Source organism: Amphiura filiformis, chromosome 8, assembly GCF_039555335.1.
Source record: "Amphiura filiformis chromosome 8, Afil_fr2py, whole genome shotgun sequence".
Lineage (NCBI taxonomy): Eukaryota > Metazoa > Echinodermata > Ophiuroidea > Amphilepidida > Amphiuridae > Amphiura > Amphiura filiformis.
This window is the reverse complement of record NC_092635.1, coordinates 14,342,403-14,362,032: the sequence shown is the minus strand read 5'-3', so window position 1 is coordinate 14,362,032 and position 19,630 is coordinate 14,342,403. Positions and strand designations below refer to the sequence as shown.

Below are 19,630 nucleotides of genomic sequence, written 5' to 3'. Positions count from 1 at the left end.
AATTCTAAGATTCTGATGCAGCACGCGCCACAGAAATGTTTTGATGTTTCTACTTTGTTGCAGAAATTATCTGTCAAATTTCAGGAATTTTGAGTTTTTATTTTCAAAATTCCAAACATTTTACAGTTCCTATAGGCCATAGTGATAAAATAAATACCGTAGATAAAATAAGTACCGGTAAGTAAATAAATAAATAAATAAAACTCCCTAACTTATTTATCTATTTATTTCAGTGTTCTCAATGTTCAATCCCTAATTTGTGAGAATATTGTCAGAATTCTAGAATTTTAGTTGTAGCGTACCCCCCCCGGCCCCTCGCTAAAAAATAATCGTATAGGTGCTCCTACTAAAAAAGGAAGAATCAATGCAAGCAACAAGAAGATGGCGGCGCCCTGTGGAAGAAAAAGCGTGATGTTGATTGTTAAAAATTTTACGCGACTGTCACCATGTCGTATTTCTCCGCGGTTTCTCCAAGTTCATCAACTTCTGAAGACATTTCAAGGTAGTCCTGTGAATAAGTATCTAAAAGATGCACACTGATATATATTTTTGTTACTATTTATGTCTTGACTTAATTAAGCTTAACCATGTCCATGTAACACAAATTAAGCCAGGCATAGGGTTTTTTATTTTTACATGTAATTGCTGCCTTCTGGGCGGGTTAGGGTAAGGGTTAGGGTTATAACATTGTACTTCCACAAAGCAGCTTTAACATGTAAGGATAAACCCCCTAAAGTAAACTGACAAACCGTTCAAACCCAAGGGAACGTCCTTTATTATTATAATACTAGTTCTTTGTTATTATTTACCTAATCCTCTTACGCCGTCTTGGCAATGGATGCCTGGATGTTTATGATGGGTTTTGATCGATTGGCTGTCACTCAATTAATATTTACATGTATACATAATATATATTTAGTTATAATTGTTTAAAATACAGTTATTTTATAATTTTCAGTGGAGAAATAAGTTTGATAATATTATTAAAAATAACACGATATAGGCCAAAATGAATGGGATGAATTTGTTTTAGTTTTTTTTTGTAATCAATATTATTTTTAAATTATAGGCCTATTAGTTACTACTATTTATTATTATTTATTTATATTATCTATTATTGTTATTTTTATTGATTACTATTATTTATATTATTAAATTATTATTATAAATATTAATCATTATTTTATTATTATTATTATTATTTATTATTATTACTAGACCTAATATTATTATTACTACTGTATTTATTATTTAATATCACTATCTTATTTTTAAATTTGTAAAAATACAATTAAAAAGTAGGCCTACACTGAATTCATTTCAGATTTTTTCTTTATCTTTTTCTTTATCTTTTTCTTTTTATAGGCCTTTTCGTTTATTTGTAAAGTATAATATATTATTTGTTTATGTCATTATTTTTGTTAATTTCTTCAGGTAACTTTCATTTATTTATCATTCATGAATTTATTTAAATTTATTTAGATGGTACTGTAGGCTAGCATAGTAGCATGATTTTAATTTTATAAGTTTGTCATGATTTATTAAAATGACGACTTTGTTTATTATTTTACATGATAAATCTCTAGTACTAATAATTCCTGTATGTTTTATTTATTTTAAAATCATAATATTATGATTCATTTTCATTTATAATAAATGAATTTTTATTTATTTTTAAATCTGCTAAAATAATGTCAGCTAGCTGAACGTGGGTGATGGTACTCAAGTACTTGTGGCTTTTGATACCACGGAATAATCGAAGTCAAGTGGTGACTTCCATATAAGGCTCATATATAATGGACGTTCCCTTGGGTTTGAACGGTTTGTGTAAACTGTAAAGAAACGGCCAAACTAGTCTGTATTCGATTCGCACAGACTCGCACAGTCGACAGTCATAACAGTTCCAAAAAATGTTCCTTTTTAAATTTTGTGTATATTTTCAGTATCCAGGTAGATAAACATAATAAAATTTTGATGAATGAAATTCAATTGGTCCTAGACTCGCTTGCCAGTCCTATATACGCAGTACCTATGTATATTGAGGACTGGCTTACGCCATTTTGGATGTCAATGGGAAATACACACTTAACGATTTGCGCCGGTTAGAAAAAAAAAAAAAAATCTTTAAAATTTCATCAATGTATATAAAAGTGGTACCAACCGTATTGTGCTTGCTAATTTAAGACTCGGTTGAAACAAAATTAAGGATCGAAAGCATTTTAGTGTCCAAAAGGCAAAATTATCGTCAAAGTTCTGCGAAATCGGCACCCTTTGCGAAGGGTTCAGAATTGAATCGAAGCGAAAATATCCGATCTTTGCGATCAAAAACACATAATTACAACTTTAAACATACTATTGGCAAAAGACATTATTACCAAACAATACAGAATAGAAAATTTGACATCATTTTCTCAAAATATTGAAAAAATTTGCTCACTAGACATCGAAAAAGTACGCAATCCAATTCCCGTTCAAACGCGTGGGAAACTGAAAGTGCGATAATCGTGACTAATTGGTCCCTTCTCACAAAAGGGTCAGTATGCATGTGTGACGGTATTTTTGTAGATAGGAGCTGCCACTTAGGTGTGTGTTCTGATCGCACTCGAGGGCGAGATGGCCGAGTGGTTAAAGGCGTTGCGCTGCAGGCCGGGAAATACTATCGACGAGGGTTTGAGCCTTGGCCTGGGCTTGCCTTAGGTGAAAATTCTCTTCCCTCCCAAAAAATTCCTATATGGTCGGGAATCCTTCAATTACGTTCAGTTATTTAATTTCAGAATTTAATTGAAGAATTTCCTCAGATTCGATTCATATTCAGATTGAGTATACTTGAGTATTGGCAAAGTGACTAGGAATGTCCCATATTCAAAATATTTACAGTAGGCAAAATACAATATTTCTCCAACTGACTGACTAATTTTTGACGGCATGTAACTGGAATTTAATATGTTAATTATAAAATGAAATATTTTGCCAAACAACTGGCCCATGTTACTGGCTTTTTTGTGCAGCTTTTTCTTTACATACGGTACTTAAAAAAAAATCATATTTCAATTTTCTTGTAGGTTGTAGAACTGTGATGTCAGAGAGCTTTGTCAATACAGATGTGTGGAGACAGAGAAGAAAATTGAATACAAATATGAGTAAGTTGCAGTGCTGAATATGTGTAAAGCACATGTTTGAGAAATTGAGCTAAGGCAAAAAAAAAAAGAAACCCTGTTTTATGGGTGGACGGACCTATCAAGTAGGGTCGGTCGGTCGGCCTTTTTTTTTTATTGAAATGACCCAAAAAGTCACCAAAAGTCACCAAGGCCTGCTCATACCTTTGAGCTGCGCTCAATGAACAATAGTCGTAACAGCTCCCCATTTCATTCCTGGGTAGAAAGAGGCAAGTAAGGTAAAGCGCCTTGCCCAAGAGCACAACACGATGGCACCACAGGGGCTCGAACTGCATAATCCACTGATTACAAGGCAGAGCCTCTACCGCTGCGCCAATGTGCCCTACTATTGGTCATTTGATCATCTCTGTTCAACAGTGTTTGCATAAGGCCAAAAAAAAAAAAGTTTGTCTCAAAGCTCACGAGAAATTTAAAACAAATGCGAAATGCGATTTTTTAATTTTTATTCCCGACTTTTTTCATGGTATTTTGAGAAAAAAGTCTGATTTTCGCCGATTTTTTCTGGAAAATACTAAAAAAAATTTTTTTTTTGCATTTCTATTTTGTCAAATCGATGCGATTTTACAAGCAGCGTAAGCTTTGAGACAAACCTTTTGTGTGTGTTCACAAGGAAATTATACAGTGCAGTTTCCACTAAGTTGTACTGTCAAATTGAAAGCATTAAACCTATGTGCACATACATTTATAAAAAAGGCATGGGAGCCAAAGGAAGCATTTTTGACAATTGAGTTACAATACATTACCTTTAATACAAGCATTACTAAGACTATCATAATTAATTATACTGAAAACACTGTAGGGCTAGGGGAGTGTTCAGAAATACTTTGGTGGGGGGGCTGGTAAAAGGGAGGGGGCCAAAAAGTTTTGGATCTTAAAAGAGGGGGACCAAAAGTTTTAGGTGGTAGGAAAGGGGGGGCCAAAAAAGTTTTCCTCTTCAAAACCCAAAATTTTCGCGCGCTTCGCTCGCATTCAGACTCTTTATATCACTTTTAAAATGGACAAGTTTTGGTTTTCAGTGCTTAGTGTACACATATCTATTAATTAATATAACATTAAAGACGATCAGCAACATGCAACATATGGGTTGGTCTAAGAAATACTGGCACTTTTTATCATAGAATTTTATATCTCTTCAAAGTAGGCTACAGATATGATTATGTACCAATCTGATCAAAATGCAACTAATCAAGAAAATATTGATACGTAAACTGCACACTTCAGTTTATACGATTTCTCATTGCACAATTATTTTGTACAAATAGGCCCATGGGTAGATTTACCATACAGCAGAGTGGGCACAGACCCAGGTACCATGGTCTTTGGGGCCAAAACTGATACCTGTGTACATTTGCGTGACCAAATTAATCTCATCATATTTGACCATTTTAGCTTTTTGCATATTAAATTTGTTCCAATTTTAACAATATTTGACCATTCCAAGCCTCAATATGGCCAACTTTTTTTGCACGGTTCCCGAGCATTTGTACTATCATAATAGCCACGGATCCAAATTATGCTGATGTGCCAAATAAATCCTCTATTTCATTTATCCGTGTAAAATCAGATAAACACCCTGATTTGGGACAAATCTAAATTAAGTATAAAATGAAAATTCCCTTGTGCTTGTATTTCATGTGCAATTGTCCCGCCGAGAATGTTTCAAATATTTGCCTCCCTCAATGACATGTGCGCAGGTACCACACCACTGGAAACAACACTATTAAGTAATAATTATGTTTGTTATACGATAAGGGGGGGTCAAAAAAGTTTTGTCTGTCAAAAGAGGGGGGTCAAAAAAGTTTAGCGGTCCAGTTTAGTTTTTTAGCGAAAAATTTGAGGAAGACCAGCCCCCCCTACCAAAGTATTAATGAATACTCCCTAGGATAAAAGTTAGTTCTAAATTTATGAAGTTTTGTGATGTGTATTTTCTTACGCATTCTATCTGTTTTTTTACTCCATATTTTTCCCTTTAGGCGACGAAAAAAGAATTTACTATTTTTCATGTTTCTCTTTCAGATGAACTGAGCATTCAATTAGACAGAGATTTCTATGATGAGAAGAGGCCTGTCGCTTCTGTAGAGCTACACAAGGTAAACACAGGGATTGAGATTTTAGACACACAAGTGCGATTGCACACCTTAAATCACACGTCTGAGTGTGATTTAAAGCACACCTCAATTCTTAAACTTCTTACCGAGTCCAATTTAACAGCACATCTGACAGCGCGCCTTAATATTTCCAGAAGTGCTATTTGTAGCACGTCTGGTATTTTCAAAACTCAACCACTGTAAACATAATTATGTTCAGTTGATTCAGCTTCAGCAGAATTTCATGATGCAAAAAGTTTAATATAAATCTACTAACTAAGGAGTTTAGAATGTAGAATGTGCTTTTCTCATGTATGCTCATCATCTGCAAGCGTGCACTGTCCATTCCTGTTTAATTCCTTGGCACTTGCATAATAAAGTAAACTTAGTATTTACTGTTATAAAGAAGTGAAAAAAAGGGAAGCACAAGAGCAGATCCAAGGAGGAGAGCCTGGTGGTCTGGGCCTTCCTGTCCCCCTAGACTCATTAGACTAACAGTTACTCTAATAATTGGGCGAGCAACAAAAGTGAGCCACAAATTGGTTTTTTTGAATGGCTCCTCCTTTTCAAAAAATATAGAACTTATAGTCAGTTTATCATTTAATGGTACAGCGTGTCCCAAAAGTAACTTAACATTGTGAATTTGCCATATCTCAAACATTTCCTACTTCATACCAAAATGGAGAACATATTCACATAGATTGATCTTTTAGAATTATTCTGATACCAAAAACAGCAATATTGATGACCCCTTGACCTTACTGTGCGACTGTGCATATGTGTGTATCAAACCATAGATACTAAAAATAAAACCCACAAAAGCAAGTTCATATGTTCTTTGTTCAAGCACATGAATGATGTGCTTCCCTGAACAATAGAGTTGGTTCACTCACTGCACACGCTAAATTTAGATATGAACATTCATGGATTACATGGCCTGACGTAAGCGTGACTGATTATAATTAGGATAATTGACAAATTTAAACTTTACTTTAAAACAGTTGAAGTGAAGATGAATTTCCTATAGATCAACGGATTCAGATTGTATGGTTCTTTGCCGAGACGAAGTTGAACAAGCTCACTCAAGCAAAGTTTAAGGAACATTTTAATGTAAATTATGCACCCAGCCGAAATACAACACAGCAACTAGTGCAGAAATTCCTATCAACTGGATCTTTTCATAATCTACCTCGAGCAGGACGTGGAAGAACAGAAAGATCGGCTACAAACATCGATGTCGTATTTAAGAGCGGTGGCGAAAAAAGCCCAAGACGATCAGTACCTCGACTTTCAATGGAGAACAACGCATCGCGTACAACTGTTCATTGAATCCTCAGAAAAGATCTTACGCAGTTTCCATATAGAATCCAGATAAAACGGAAAATGAAGATTACGCATTGAAAACAAACAAATAATCAAACAAACACAGCAAAATTAAACAAAACAGATTTTAAAACGGTATCACATTATATCGTGTTATCGCGTCTCAAATGACAAGACTTATTTTGCGTTTATAAAAGTGGGTTTTACGGTACGGTAAATATCCGTTAATTTCATGCCAAAGGGTCATGACCACATAGGGCTAGGCATGTTTGGTATCATAATATTTTTAAAAGACTTATTTACATAATGTGCAATTTTTGTAACAGCATTATTTGTTTGTTTGTTTGTTTGTTTTCAACACAAGTTATGGCAAATTCACAATGTTAAGTTACTTTTGGGACACCCGGTATATAGTTCAGCTTACTCCAAGTTAATTGTCTGAATTGTTGTATGTTTGTTCCCAGTTCATAGATAATATGGCAGATTCTGATGATGTAGAAATAGCACAAGGTTATCTTTATTGGTAAGTTACATGTATTTAAGATTTCAATCCAATATGGAGACGTGCTAATGGATGCATGCAAGGTGTTTCAAAATGATTATTAGCAAGAATTATTAGTGGAAATAAGATACAAGAATACGATAGTTACTTAAGGTGGTACTGCACCCCTTGATAAATTTGTGACTATTTTTGCATTTTTCTTAAAAAATAAGAACACACAGGTAGCAAAATAAAGTTATGTGTATTATAGGGGCAAGGAATCCAGTTACTACACTGGAATTTCAGTGACTCAAGACAGGCGGTACATTATTTGTGATAAGAAAAGAGGTACTGCTAGAATGTACCTCATTTCTTAACATATATAATGAACCACTTGTCTTGAATCACTGAAATTTCAGTGAAGTAATTGGATTCCTATACTTAACTTTTGTTACCAGTGTGTAGTTATTTTTTGAGAAAAATGCAAAATTAATCTGAAATTTTTCAGGGGTGTAGTACCACCTTAAAACAAAGTGAGGAAAAGATGAAATGTTTAAGGGTATACGAGGTATTGTTGGTCGAAGCAAAAAAAAAAAAAATTGATTTTCATTATCTGAATCAATATATTATTGAAAAATAACACTTTGGTGTTTTGCAAAAGTTCATTCTACAAATCATATTCTTTGGAACCTTGCTTAATTTATTGTTGTTAATAAGTTATGTACATTTTACAAAAGTGTTGTTGTTTCAGCCCTCTTTACAACATAACTCAAGAACCACAGGTCCTACAAAAGTATATCTGTGATATTTGAATTCTTCTACACACTCGCTATGAATTGAGCAATGCAAATTTTGCTTAAGCTCACTACCATTCGCAAGATGCTATGAACTAATTTTTTGCAGTTTTGACCAACAATACATCATATACCCGTAAGTCAAGTCCATTTTCCTTAGATCACCATGCTTACAAATTAGCATGTTGCTTAAAGGTCCGTAACTCGATCAACAGCATCATCCCCCCGATTTTTCTCATTGTTGATGAGTTTTTGATATCATAAAATGAATTGTATTTTTCTCATTACCATCCTGCAATTTGACGCTTCAAATTGATGTATTTCCGAAGAAATCTTGAAAAACCCACCTTGTTACAAGCTACCAGTTGGTCGCATTTTACACGACACGGGAGTTTTGGGTAGTCATAGAATGAAATCGGAATAGATTCGGAAGACTTCACCCCAGTACCAATTCGTCTGCAAAAATACATCAAATAGGCCCCCTAATGTCAAACTATAGATGGCGCTATAATGATATAAAACAAAAAACAAAAATAAAGAAATACATAAGAGGCGAAATATGACCTATATTGGAAACATGACCTATATTGTCAAGCATGATACAAGGAATATGAAAAAAATTATGAGAGCACCTCCCCCCATTAAAAAATTAGTTAAAAAATAAAACAAAGAAAAATCATAAATATGTGAAAATGTGCATGATATAGCTAAAAATAAAGAAATAATTAAGCGAAGTAAATGCAGCATGGGCTATCTTGTCAAGAATGATAATGAGCGCAGTGATATGTAATGTTTTTTAAGATTACTCAGTATATAGAGGGTATAAAAGTGTAAAGGGCGAGCCGGTTTTCAGTGCCAATGAACGCTTCCTGTTTCCACCGGGACATGCACTCGGCCGTTGTTTCGGGATGGCTGACCAGAATGCAATTCACGCGTACCAGTGTATTGGCTTGCTAATATGCTAATTATTCACATTTATGCTGAAATTGTTCCCGTTTTCTCACATAGATGGATAAAGGGGACAATATTTGACATTATATGTAAGTTTGAAGAGAATCCATATCCTAAACCGATAGGGTTACCCCCCTTTAAGGAGCTTCAAAATGGCCAGCATAGCAAAGAATAAGATGAGGCCTAAGCACTACATTGGCTAGATCCAGAACTGGTGATACTTTTGTATGAACCAAAGCAACCTTTCACTAAATATCATGTTTTCTTGTGTAATGTTTGCAGTCATAGGCATTCTGTGATGGCACCTCATCTTAAAGATTCCACCCGGCACTGTTGGATAAGAGGATGTATGGATTATAATAGGGAAGACGTAGCACTGACTACACTTAAGGAAAGGGTAAGTGTATTATATCCATGGTTACCAAACATGGCATTTAGTATATTTTGAATAAATATGTTTGTTGATGGTGACAAGCACAAGGAATTTTGAGCAATTTGGGGTATTTGCTCTGTGGTTCAGGCTATTTTCCTGCTTGAATCTTGAATCTTGAATCTTGAATTGTATACTCCAGAAGAAGCTGAAAACTTGTCCAAGGAGTTGTGCTGTGCTGATGTGCTAATTGTGCTCGAAAAAATATACATTGAAGGGGTGCAAGTAAAAAACACTGCTCCTTAGAATTTGTGATGAATTGAAGTTGGCTGCAGATCCCTTAGGACTGGGAGTGCCAAACTCTGGAAAGTGTGAAGTGAAGGAGCTATCACCGCAGATGTAGGAAGCCTATTCCAAATAGGTATGATGCGCACAAAGTAGGAGAATCTGTAGGAGTTAACCCTGGCCTGGATGTTTTGGTAGCAACAGATGTTGGAGACTCTTCCCGGTCGGCTGGATGGAATAACACAACTCGGAAAGGGGATGTTAACAAGTCCATATTTGATCTTATAAAACATAGAACATTGTTGAAGCAGCCTACGAGTAGATAGAGAATCCCACTGAAGATCCTGGAGCATCTCAGTAACACTGGTTGTCCTTTCGTAGTTGTTAGTGACAAACCGAGCTGCCTGACGCTGCACAGATTCTAAGGAATTCACTTGACCACTAGAATATGGGTTCCAAGCTGCTGACGAATACTCCAACTTTGGGCGCACTAGGGCATGGTATGCATGCCCCTTAACTTCCCTGGGGCAGGCAGATAAATTTCGCCTGAGGACCCTTGAGTGCTACGAGCTCTGGATGTTATACTCTGCACATGGTCTTTCCAGTCTAGGTGTTTGTTGATGGTGACTCCCAGGTACTTATGTTTGGAAGATTCAGTGATGTTTTGACCGTCCACATTGTAGATGTGCTTCAGCGGTTTGGTTTTGCGTGTAATTTGAAGGAACTCACATTTTGATGCACTAAAACACATTTGCCACTGATCGGCCCAATTGAAGACTTTTTGAAGGTCATTTTGGAGCTTAATTTGGTCTTCGGCGTTGTTTATTTCCCTATATAAAATGCTATCATCCGCAAACAGTCGGAGAGTGGAACTCACGTCGGACACAATATCATTAATATAAAGTAGGAAAAGGGTTGGCCCTAAGACCGAGCCCTGTGGTACGCCTGATGTAACTGGTGTCCACTTGGAGTGTGTGCTGTTGACTGCTACACATTGCTCCTGTCCGGATAAGAATTCCTGAATCCACTGTAGGGTCTTCCCTTTGATGCCATAGTATTCAAGTTTGATGGACAGTCTATGATGAGGAACTTTATCGAACGCTTTGCTAAAATCTAGTAGCAAAACGTCTGTCTGGCCACCTCGATTCAGCACCTCGGCCCAGTCATGAGTAGCTTGTAAGAGTTGAGTCTTGCAAGACATCTTTTCCCGAAACCATGCTGTTGGTCTATTATGATTTTGTTACCTGCTAGGTGTTTTGCAGTGTGAGACAAGATGATATGCTCCATGATTTTGAGCAGATACAGGTTAGACTTACGGGCGGTAATTCTCCGTGAAGATTTAGTGTCTTTCTTATAAATACCGGTGACCAACACTTTCTTCCAGTCTGATGGCAATGTGCTGGAGCTATAAGATTGTTGTAGGATGAAGTGAAGTAAGGGCTCATATTGAAATTCCCTTACACAGGAAGGTGTGCGCCATCCTGCAGCTTTCCTGTGCTAGCCGCCTTTTGTTAAAATCCTGGGCAGGGTGTATCACTGATGCATATAATCCATCCGTTTTATGACCGAGCTTTTCTGAGGCTCGTGCTTAGCGAGGGAATCCTGCCTTCTTTCTGTGTGAAAACGTGGTAGGGTATTTCAATATGAGCCCTAAAGGACCTAGGTCAGTAGCATAGTCATGCAGGAATTTGGAAGATATGTTATCTGGTCCACTAGCCTTGTTACATTTAAGATCTTGCAGTTGCTTTATGACTCCATTGAGGTCAATTACCAAATCAGGGATGTTTTGATAAGGTGATGACCCTTTTGACGGTACAATCCTGATTGAAGCACAAATGTTCACACACATAAAGCCAGATAATCAGATATACACAGGTACAGAGTGCAAGGCCATCATAACTGAAGTGGAATGTAATAGATGCCATTTGCTATATTTCAATAAATTATGTACTTTTGATTAATCACCTTGGTCTGGGGCAGGCATTTTATAAATAAATTTAGAAGAGCAGCAACGACACCACTTGCATTACATTCCCGAAATAAAAAAAAAAAGAAGCGGGCATTTTTATTTTAGAGCTGTTTTGATATAACTGGTCTTTACATGTAGTTATATGGAGAGAGTGCCCATTGAAGGCACTATAACCTCCATTAACAAAAATGTGATTTGAAAAAATAACCGATGCTATTTTCAGAGTGTGAAGAATGAAGAGTCCTATACCTCAATGATAATGAAACCTAGGTGAACACCAAATGAAGAATACCAACTACAATTCTTACCAGAACACAAACAGAACCATGTGCTTTCAAATATAATTATACAATTCAACACAAAATACATTCTGAAACCTTCCATTTCAAATAACGACCTTCAACTATGTAAACAACAGAGTTTAAATATCACACACAGATTTTAATTAATCCCCTTCACATTTTAATTAATCCCCTTCATTCAAATTAATTGATAATGGAATAAAAAAAGAAATAGTTTGCAAAAAGTATTCAATTGAGATTTCCCCAGGAGCTGTATTTGTTGCATCTTTTAACAAGTTTGTAAATAAAGACGAATTTCATAGTTCTAGTCCAATAAAACAGCACTTACTGTGGACGTTTTGAAATCTGTCAGATTTCTTTATCAACACTGATGTTGTTGTGACGACCTTCTGTGTACAACTCGTTGTTGCTTAGCAACTTGGTTGCCAGTTGGTTTCTTCAGGAGATCGTCAAATATGTGAGTTAGGTTGTATTGCCCCTCGTCTCTGTTCATGGTGGTGCCCTGTTGTCTGATTTTCACTGCCTCTTTGATCCATTGTTTGTATCTGTCTGCCTCTTTGCCTAAAATCTTAGCCTCCTCCCAGTCAATGATGTGGTCTTTCTCGAGAACATGATCCGTGATGGCCGAGTTGTACACAGAAGGTCGTCACAACAACATCAGTGTTGATAAAGAAATCTGACAGATTTCAAACGTCCACAGTAAGTGCTGTTTTATTGGACTAGAACTATGAAATTTGTCTTTATTTTCAATAACAGTCCTGAAGAACATGTTCAGTAACAAGTTTGTATTTTGTTCTTGACAGACTCATTATGGAATATTTCTGGATAGCTATACATTTAGCTTGTTTATAGATTCTTATCTCAAGAAAAATAACTTCAAAGGTAAGATGGTCTCTTATTATGTACCATTTATAATATCATAATGATATTTATCTCTTTTTTATCACTTTGCCGAGTTTTCTGAAACATGATTAAAGAGAGCTATGGAAATGTTTTGATGAACAGATGTGATGTGTGTAAGTTTGCAGACAAAATTTCAAAAATTCAGCTTTCATAAGGCATTTGTTTTCAGATCTCACACCACCAAATCAGAGTCCCATAGAGATATGTGCTAAATTTGCCTTGAGAAAACGTCATTTTTTCTTCACAGGAGCGACTCAGTTTTAGCGACAGCTATGATGGTTGAAATCAGCCCTTGCCTGATCCCTCTGGCTGGGAAAAAATATAGGTTGACCGTCATTATTTTTACGACTGGCCCTCAAAGTCTCGATGTCTGGGAATTTCCTATTTTTCAGGCAAAACCATGCCGGTGTTTCTGTAAAGAAAAGGCTGCTTAAAATCATTAAAAGTTATTCGATTTCTCCCATCTGTGGTACACTTGCAGGAATTAATATTACTAATCATGACCAATCCAAATTTGGCTAAAATTATGCAAATTTCTGCTCATTTTAATGCTTAAATTCACAATCAATGGGTTTTTCTGAAAAGTGAAATTCAAGGGCGCACAACCATATATACTATTTGGTGGTGTGAAATCTGTTAGTAAAAGTTGATAACCAAGGTATCTTGACTAATTTGGACCTGCTGAATCCAAAAAAGGTGGCGAGCAATCATTATTTTGAGTCTATGACCTTCAAACTGACCCCACAAATGACCCCATAGGGTTATACAGGGTCAAAAATGTTGCTCATTAGCATATCAAATTGCCCGTCTGGTCACATACTCAAAATAACACTTGTTTACCACTTTCATTGAATTCAGCAGGTCCAAATTGATTGCTAGGTTATCAACTCTTACTCAACAATTTTATCCAAGCACAAATTTGAGATTTTCCTACATACACACCCCCACACACTGTGTAACCACTGCCAAACATAGACAGTGATACACCACTTGGAATTATCAAACTGTGGACACACATTGGGCTATTCAGTTTAAATCCACCCACCCCTATAGAAGACATGACCTTAATCTTCCACACAGGGAGTGTGAATTTCAAATGGAATTTCCTGAATGAGTGACACCATTTGATATCTACACTCCCTGTAGATAAATGGGTGTTGGGGTGTATGGATTTCAAGTGAAAGAGCCCATTAAAGATTAAGTTTTCACTTTCAAAGTGTGCAGACTACACCACAAACTGCTGTTGTTCTTTATGTGTTTATGATCTAGTAATAGTGTCCAGGAACCATGGACCTCTGCTGTACCTGTGCATCTGCTATTACATAGAGATTTCTCATGTGCGCGTCCTTTTGTACATGTGTTTAAAAACACATTGAATGTTTCCAACTCACAAGGTATAAATTATGCCAAGTAAAAATTTGTCAGAATTGTAAAATGCTGAATAACTGAATTTCTCTTGTTTCTCTCAATATATTAGGTGCTGCCATGGTTGCTGTAGAAATGATGAATCAAGAAGTCCTAGATGAGACAGAACCACTCTTGCAGCTGTTAGCCCTTTATGCATGTCACATGTATATGACAAAAGAACAACCAGCTCAGGTGAATATATCTTGAAGTTAAATGGTGATGTGGGATGTTGGTTGTTCCACATAAAGTAAAATGTTAGCTGATAAACTTGTTAAGGTGGTACAATGTCTAGCAATGCTAACTCTTTCTCTGTCATCATCAAAATTGATAAGTGTTTTGCTTGTCTCTTCATATGTTTCTTTCTGCGATTGTTGACAACACTTTTCAGTATGAATGCGAAGTTTGTAAAGGATTTTGGGGCATAAATTCCAGGAGGACTGACTGCTAATTGATTTTCTCATGTCCCTCAATCAACTTGAATTTCTCATATTATCTGTGTTTAGGAAGAAAGTTGGAATGTTGGTATGACTCTGGCAGATGCAAGCAGAGGTCAGGCAACCTTACTTGGAAGAAGCTACCATGTCCTTGGCTATGCAATGGCAGGAAACTTGAGCAAGACTCTCAGAATACTCCAGTCTGTGGAAAGTGAAGGAGATGAAGCCCAACCTTACATTGTACAAGAAGCTGTAAGTGTTCCATCAAGTGAGAGATTTACAATAGTTTAAGGGGTACTACACCCCTGGCCAATTTTGTGCCTATTTTTGCATTTTTTTCCAAAATTATAGCGCATTGGTGACAAGTAAGATATAGGGGTATATTATAGGGGCAAGAACTACAACTACTGCACTGAAAATTCAGCAACTCAAGGCAAGTAGTTATTGATTTATTGATCAAATATTGGTTTTCCCTCATATTTGACTGCAACTCCACAACTGTTGTCTGTGCTGAAATAAAATTTCCAGTGCAGTAGTTGTAGTCTTGCTTGTCACCAATGTGCTGAAAAATGCAAAAATAGGCATAAAATTGGCTAGGGGTGTAGTACCCCCTTAAGTGTGTTCAAATTAACATCAGTATAATCTATATCTCGGTATCTGATTTACCTGCAGCATAGTCCATTGACAACAAGGTAGGTTGGTTTGCCACTTAAAGATGTGTTTCTTTGTTGATTCTTGTTCTATGGGTGGTAAAAGTGAGATTCCTAGGGTGTAAAATTGTCACCCTTGGGCAATTCGAGATAGCCAAGTTTTAAAGATAATTGAGCAATTTTGAATTTTTACTCCTGTATAAACTTTGACATTGGAAATCTTAATTGCCAAGGAGTGAAATTCAACACCCCTACAATCTCATTTTGTATCACCTATTGGTGAAGAAAAAACATCTAACCTGATGAAACAATAGTTTACAGCCGGACAAACATGCCCTTTTGATGTGACAGGCCATAGTTGATGATAATTTGAAGTATTTATTAACCAAGTGTTAATTTTGATTATGCATTTAATACATGTGTTTGTTATCTTTAATAATACATGCAGGTGGATAAGTTGAAGAACCTTGTGGACAACCAAGCTGAGAAAGATGAGCATTTAATAAGTCAGATTCAGGTAATATTATGCAAGATATTTTGATTTTTTTTTCAATTTTGCTTTAAAAGGATGTTGTAGCATAGTAAGTCAGCCTCAGTATACAGCTCAATTCAGTGTTGCAGAATATTCCAAATTGGATTGTTGATATTAATGTCTACATTAATGTTACTACACAAGACTTTGTTAGTGAAGACCTATATTATAATGTCTATGAATTATGTTCACTACTAGTAAACTTAGAAGCAGCGCTCTCAAATCCTTTGTAAATTTTTTTGCCTACAACCAATGTGGTTATAGAGGAAAATAATAAGATTTGAAAGCAATGTAAAATTGAATACCTGAGTGGAAGAAGGGCCCAACTCCAATTTTGTACAAAAATGAGTTTGACCCAGCATTTTATTGCCAGCAGACTGTTCTTCCTTGTGTGTGAAAAATGAGCCATAATTCACTCTCTAAATAGGCTTCCACATACACTTAATCATGGTTTTCATGGAAGAAAGGCCCAATTCCATGGATTTGGGCCCTTCTTCCACAAATATTGGATTAAAGAGGAATTTTGTATTCATCCATTCACTACAATAAACTCTCTTGATAACATATTACATGCTTCTACTTGGACAATTAATGGATAATTATCAAATTTCTGTAGCTATTTATGACACATCTGCTTACGGAACTGGCACTTGCAGTATATTAGTGGAAGAAGGGCCCAACTCCAGCCAGCTAAGTATTAAGACCTGTACCGTTGCCATGGAAACATCATATATAATTTTGAATGTATGTAATATTGTATATTCATGTAATAAAGGTCACCTGAAGATGAAAACATTCTGTCTATAAAACTTTTCCAAATATTAAGTTTTTTCTTAATATCTCATAACAGTTTTCATGGAGTTGGGCCCTTCTTCCACTCAGGTATTCAATTGTTTGTTTACCAAATTACTAAATAAACTGAGCTCAAAAAGAAACTTATAATTATTTACAACTTGTAAATCACAAGGTCATATTTTAAAAGAGTGTCAATCAAAATGAACCAAAATTACACACAGGATTACTTTAATACTCTACTCAAAACACATGTCAGTAACCAAGCAGTTGTCCAACTGACACAACAGCAAAATGCACTGTCATGGGACAGCTTCCTGTACTTCCTCCACTTTCACAGCCCAACATTTGGCACCCAGCACAAAAAATCTGTGAGAATGCACACAAGATCCTTGCACAGATGATAAAACGGTGCTGCTTTCTGCTTTTCATACGCTTTTTTTCATGAAACAGGGCTGGGCTGTGAATGTAGTCCAGGAAGCTGTTCCATGTCAGTGCATTTTGCTGTTGTGTCAGTTGGATAACACTGTTACTGACATGTGTTAAGAGTAAGTATTGAAGCAAACCTGTGTGTAATTTTGGTTCAATTTGATGGACAGGATTTCAAGATATGACCTTGTGAGAAATTATAAGTTTCTTTTTGAGCTCAGTTTATATAACATCCCATTGCCTTACAATTGAAAACTGGTAGCACCCTTTAAACTTTATTCTAGGGATAACATTTTGCATTATTTATTTATTATTATGAGTTTGATAGTGTGCTGAATATAGATTTGTCCCCTTGTTAAATTCATGTTACATGGCTTTTCTTGGAATTAATGAACAGTGAATCAGATATTAGTTAGTTAACAGTGCAGTGCCATGAAAGCTGACCCTGTTCTTTAAGTCAATAGAGTTTATGCGTAACACACCCAGGGGGGACTGGTCATTGACAAGGGGGTATCATGTGTGACCACAAAGTCTCCAAAAGCACCCTAAACAAGTATTTAGGAGGTCTGAAAATGCACCCCTAAACATGTATGCCAAGTGTAATATCATATCCTAAATAAGTATTGACATTATTTTTACCCCCATTTCCAGCAAGTAAATCAGTCATTTTTTGACTCTATAAATCAATACTGAGAAAACACAAATTCAAAAGTTCATAACTTTTAACCTTTTTCCACACTACATTTGTCTCAAAGGACCCTAAACACTGATTTATTGTACAAGGTATACCCTTTTTCTCAAATTTCCTTGTTTTAGATACCCTATTCACGATACGTAAGTACAGTTCCTGATCATGAAAAAAGACCCCTTTTACGTGAATCTTTGGCCTCGCATGATACCCCCAATGACCAGTGGCCCCCCTGGGGTAACACAAATTTAAGAAAGAGATAAATAAATATTTGGTACTCTGTCCAACTCCTAACGATATGTTGCAGTGGCGTAGTGTGGGTCATCCGATTGGGGGGCACCAACCATGATTGGGGGGCACCAGGTCTGATGGGGGGCACAAGCCGTTTTTTGGCAATTTTCATATGGGATTTTCTAAATTTTGCAGTCAATTGGGGGGGGGCACATGCCCCTATGACGCTATGCCACTGATATGTTGCACAGTAGATGGATGTTAAATTTATTTCATTAATTTTATTTTTTATATTTGAATAGGAAACAATTGATAAGCTACAATCTGAAGGCAAACTCTCCAACGAGTCACTAGACAGCCTGATCCCAACCCAGCTGCTAAATCACATCACACAATATGAAAACAACTACATTACAGGGTATGCCCAGAAATTACAAGAATGGCATCAGGAATACTTGGATGGTGTGCAAAAAATGCAGCAACTTGAAAAGGAGCAGGAAATAGCTCAAAAATTGGCACGGTTAGATGAGTTACGGATGGAGGTGGAGGGGTTGGAATATGCAAAAGAAAAAATTGCAGAGGAGAAAGAGAAACAAAAGAAAGCAGAGGAAGAGAAACATGAACAGAATTTACAAACTGCATCTTAGATTTGTTTTATATATTTCACTATAGAAGTAGGACCAGCTTAAATTTGTAATTTGTCAAAAACAATCAGGGGTGGACCTGTTGGGAGAAACCCCAAAGAAGAATGTGGATCAAAGATATCAATATGTGACAAGGGGAATGAGTCACATGTCGACCCTGGTTGAAAATGAGTTTTGCATGTTTCTAAAGAGGACATTAGAGCTTTCAACAACTGAAAAACCCCCATGTTGATATGACTTTTCTTTGTGAAGTTGCATCCATTTATCAATCGCTGAAAACAATATAAAACAAAAGAATTTTAGCACTTTATTTGCCAATATCTCAAAATAATTTGTAGCAACATCGGACTTATTTCCCTTGATCGTCTCACATATAGCCAACAGTGATGGCTTTTGTGTATATTCTGGTACACCTCAAGATTGTTAGTGACGTCAATGCTTTTTTTGCAGTTTCACCATAAGCATGTTAACAAACTGCCCTTGTACACATATGGCACATGTACGTTCTGTGCGATTAACTTCATGTGGACGATTTGATACTGTGACTAGCTAAATCACCTACGTCATTACCAATCTTGGTGTGAACCAAGGTATACACATTGGGTTTAGACAGTGACACACATGTTCCTGCAGCATGTGTAGCAACTCTTGACAGATCCTGATTGAGTGCTGCAGTTCTGGGACTGATTTGCATCAATGGCCCAAGCTAGACCAAGACATTTGATGAGGATGGAGATGTCTGAATATCTAAATGCATCTTTATTTAGTGAAATTGAAGCATGTGAATTTGATCAAAATAAAAATTACAGGAATAGAGAAGGAGAATATGGACTCGCTGTTATCTTTATTTAGGTATGAAAATTGGGGATGTTCATGTTTTGCTCAGAATGCATCCAGAACTAATCAGTGCTTGTGTGCAACTATTGCAGAACCTAGGCGCAATTTGACATGCTTTAATGTGTGACATGTTGGTAGTGTCGTATGAGTGACATTTATTTATGATAAATGATTTGATGCACACTTGATCTTGTTTGTTTCCAGCTGTGGGCAAGGACCTAAATACCCCGGGGGGATCACTCAAATATGACAGTGTACGCATGCGCGACCAAATTTTTTTCAAACACCCCCTAAACGAGTTTTACCCTACCAGCAAATTTAGCCCCTTAATAAGGTAATTTAATA

General features: G+C 36.3%; 1 protein-coding gene across 2 annotated transcripts; it reads left to right on the top strand.

The window, feature by feature from the left end:
* The first annotated feature begins 361 nt into the window (after positions 1 to 361).
* On the top strand, positions 362 to 19,273 carry LOC140158663 (small ribosomal subunit protein mS27-like). Of its 2 annotated transcripts, XM_072181839.1 has the most exons (10): positions 362 to 502; positions 3,063 to 3,140; positions 5,193 to 5,266; positions 7,051 to 7,109; positions 9,095 to 9,209; positions 12,542 to 12,620; positions 14,119 to 14,240; positions 14,552 to 14,734; positions 15,581 to 15,649; positions 18,107 to 19,273. In XM_072181839.1, exons 1-10 carry the CDS (start codon positions 382 to 384, stop codon positions 18,449 to 18,451), a joined length of 1,245 nt encoding a protein of 414 aa, XP_072037940.1. In that variant the 5' UTR covers positions 362 to 381; the 3' UTR covers positions 18,452 to 19,273. The 2 variants fall into 2 exon arrangements, with proteins under 2 accessions (XP_072037940.1, XP_072037941.1); XM_072181840.1 differs by lacking the exon at positions 3,063 to 3,140.
* Positions 19,274 to 19,630: the final 357 nt, after the last annotated feature.

What these genes read in the sequence shown, in the direction of transcription:
- LOC140158663 (XM_072181839.1), top strand. Translation starts at nt 382, where the DNA reads ATGGCGGCGCCCTGTGGAAGAAAAAGCGTGATGTTGATTGTTAAAAAT. An exon ending in ACTTCTGAAGACATTTCAAG is followed by an intron (nt 503 to 3,062) that starts GTAGTCCTGTGA and finishes ATTTTCTTGTAG; the next exon opens with GTTGTAGAACTGTGATGTCA. An exon ending in TGACTACACTTAAGGAAAGG is followed by an intron (nt 9,210 to 12,541) that starts GTAAGTGTATTA and finishes TGTTCTTGACAG; the next exon opens with ACTCATTATGGAATATTTCT.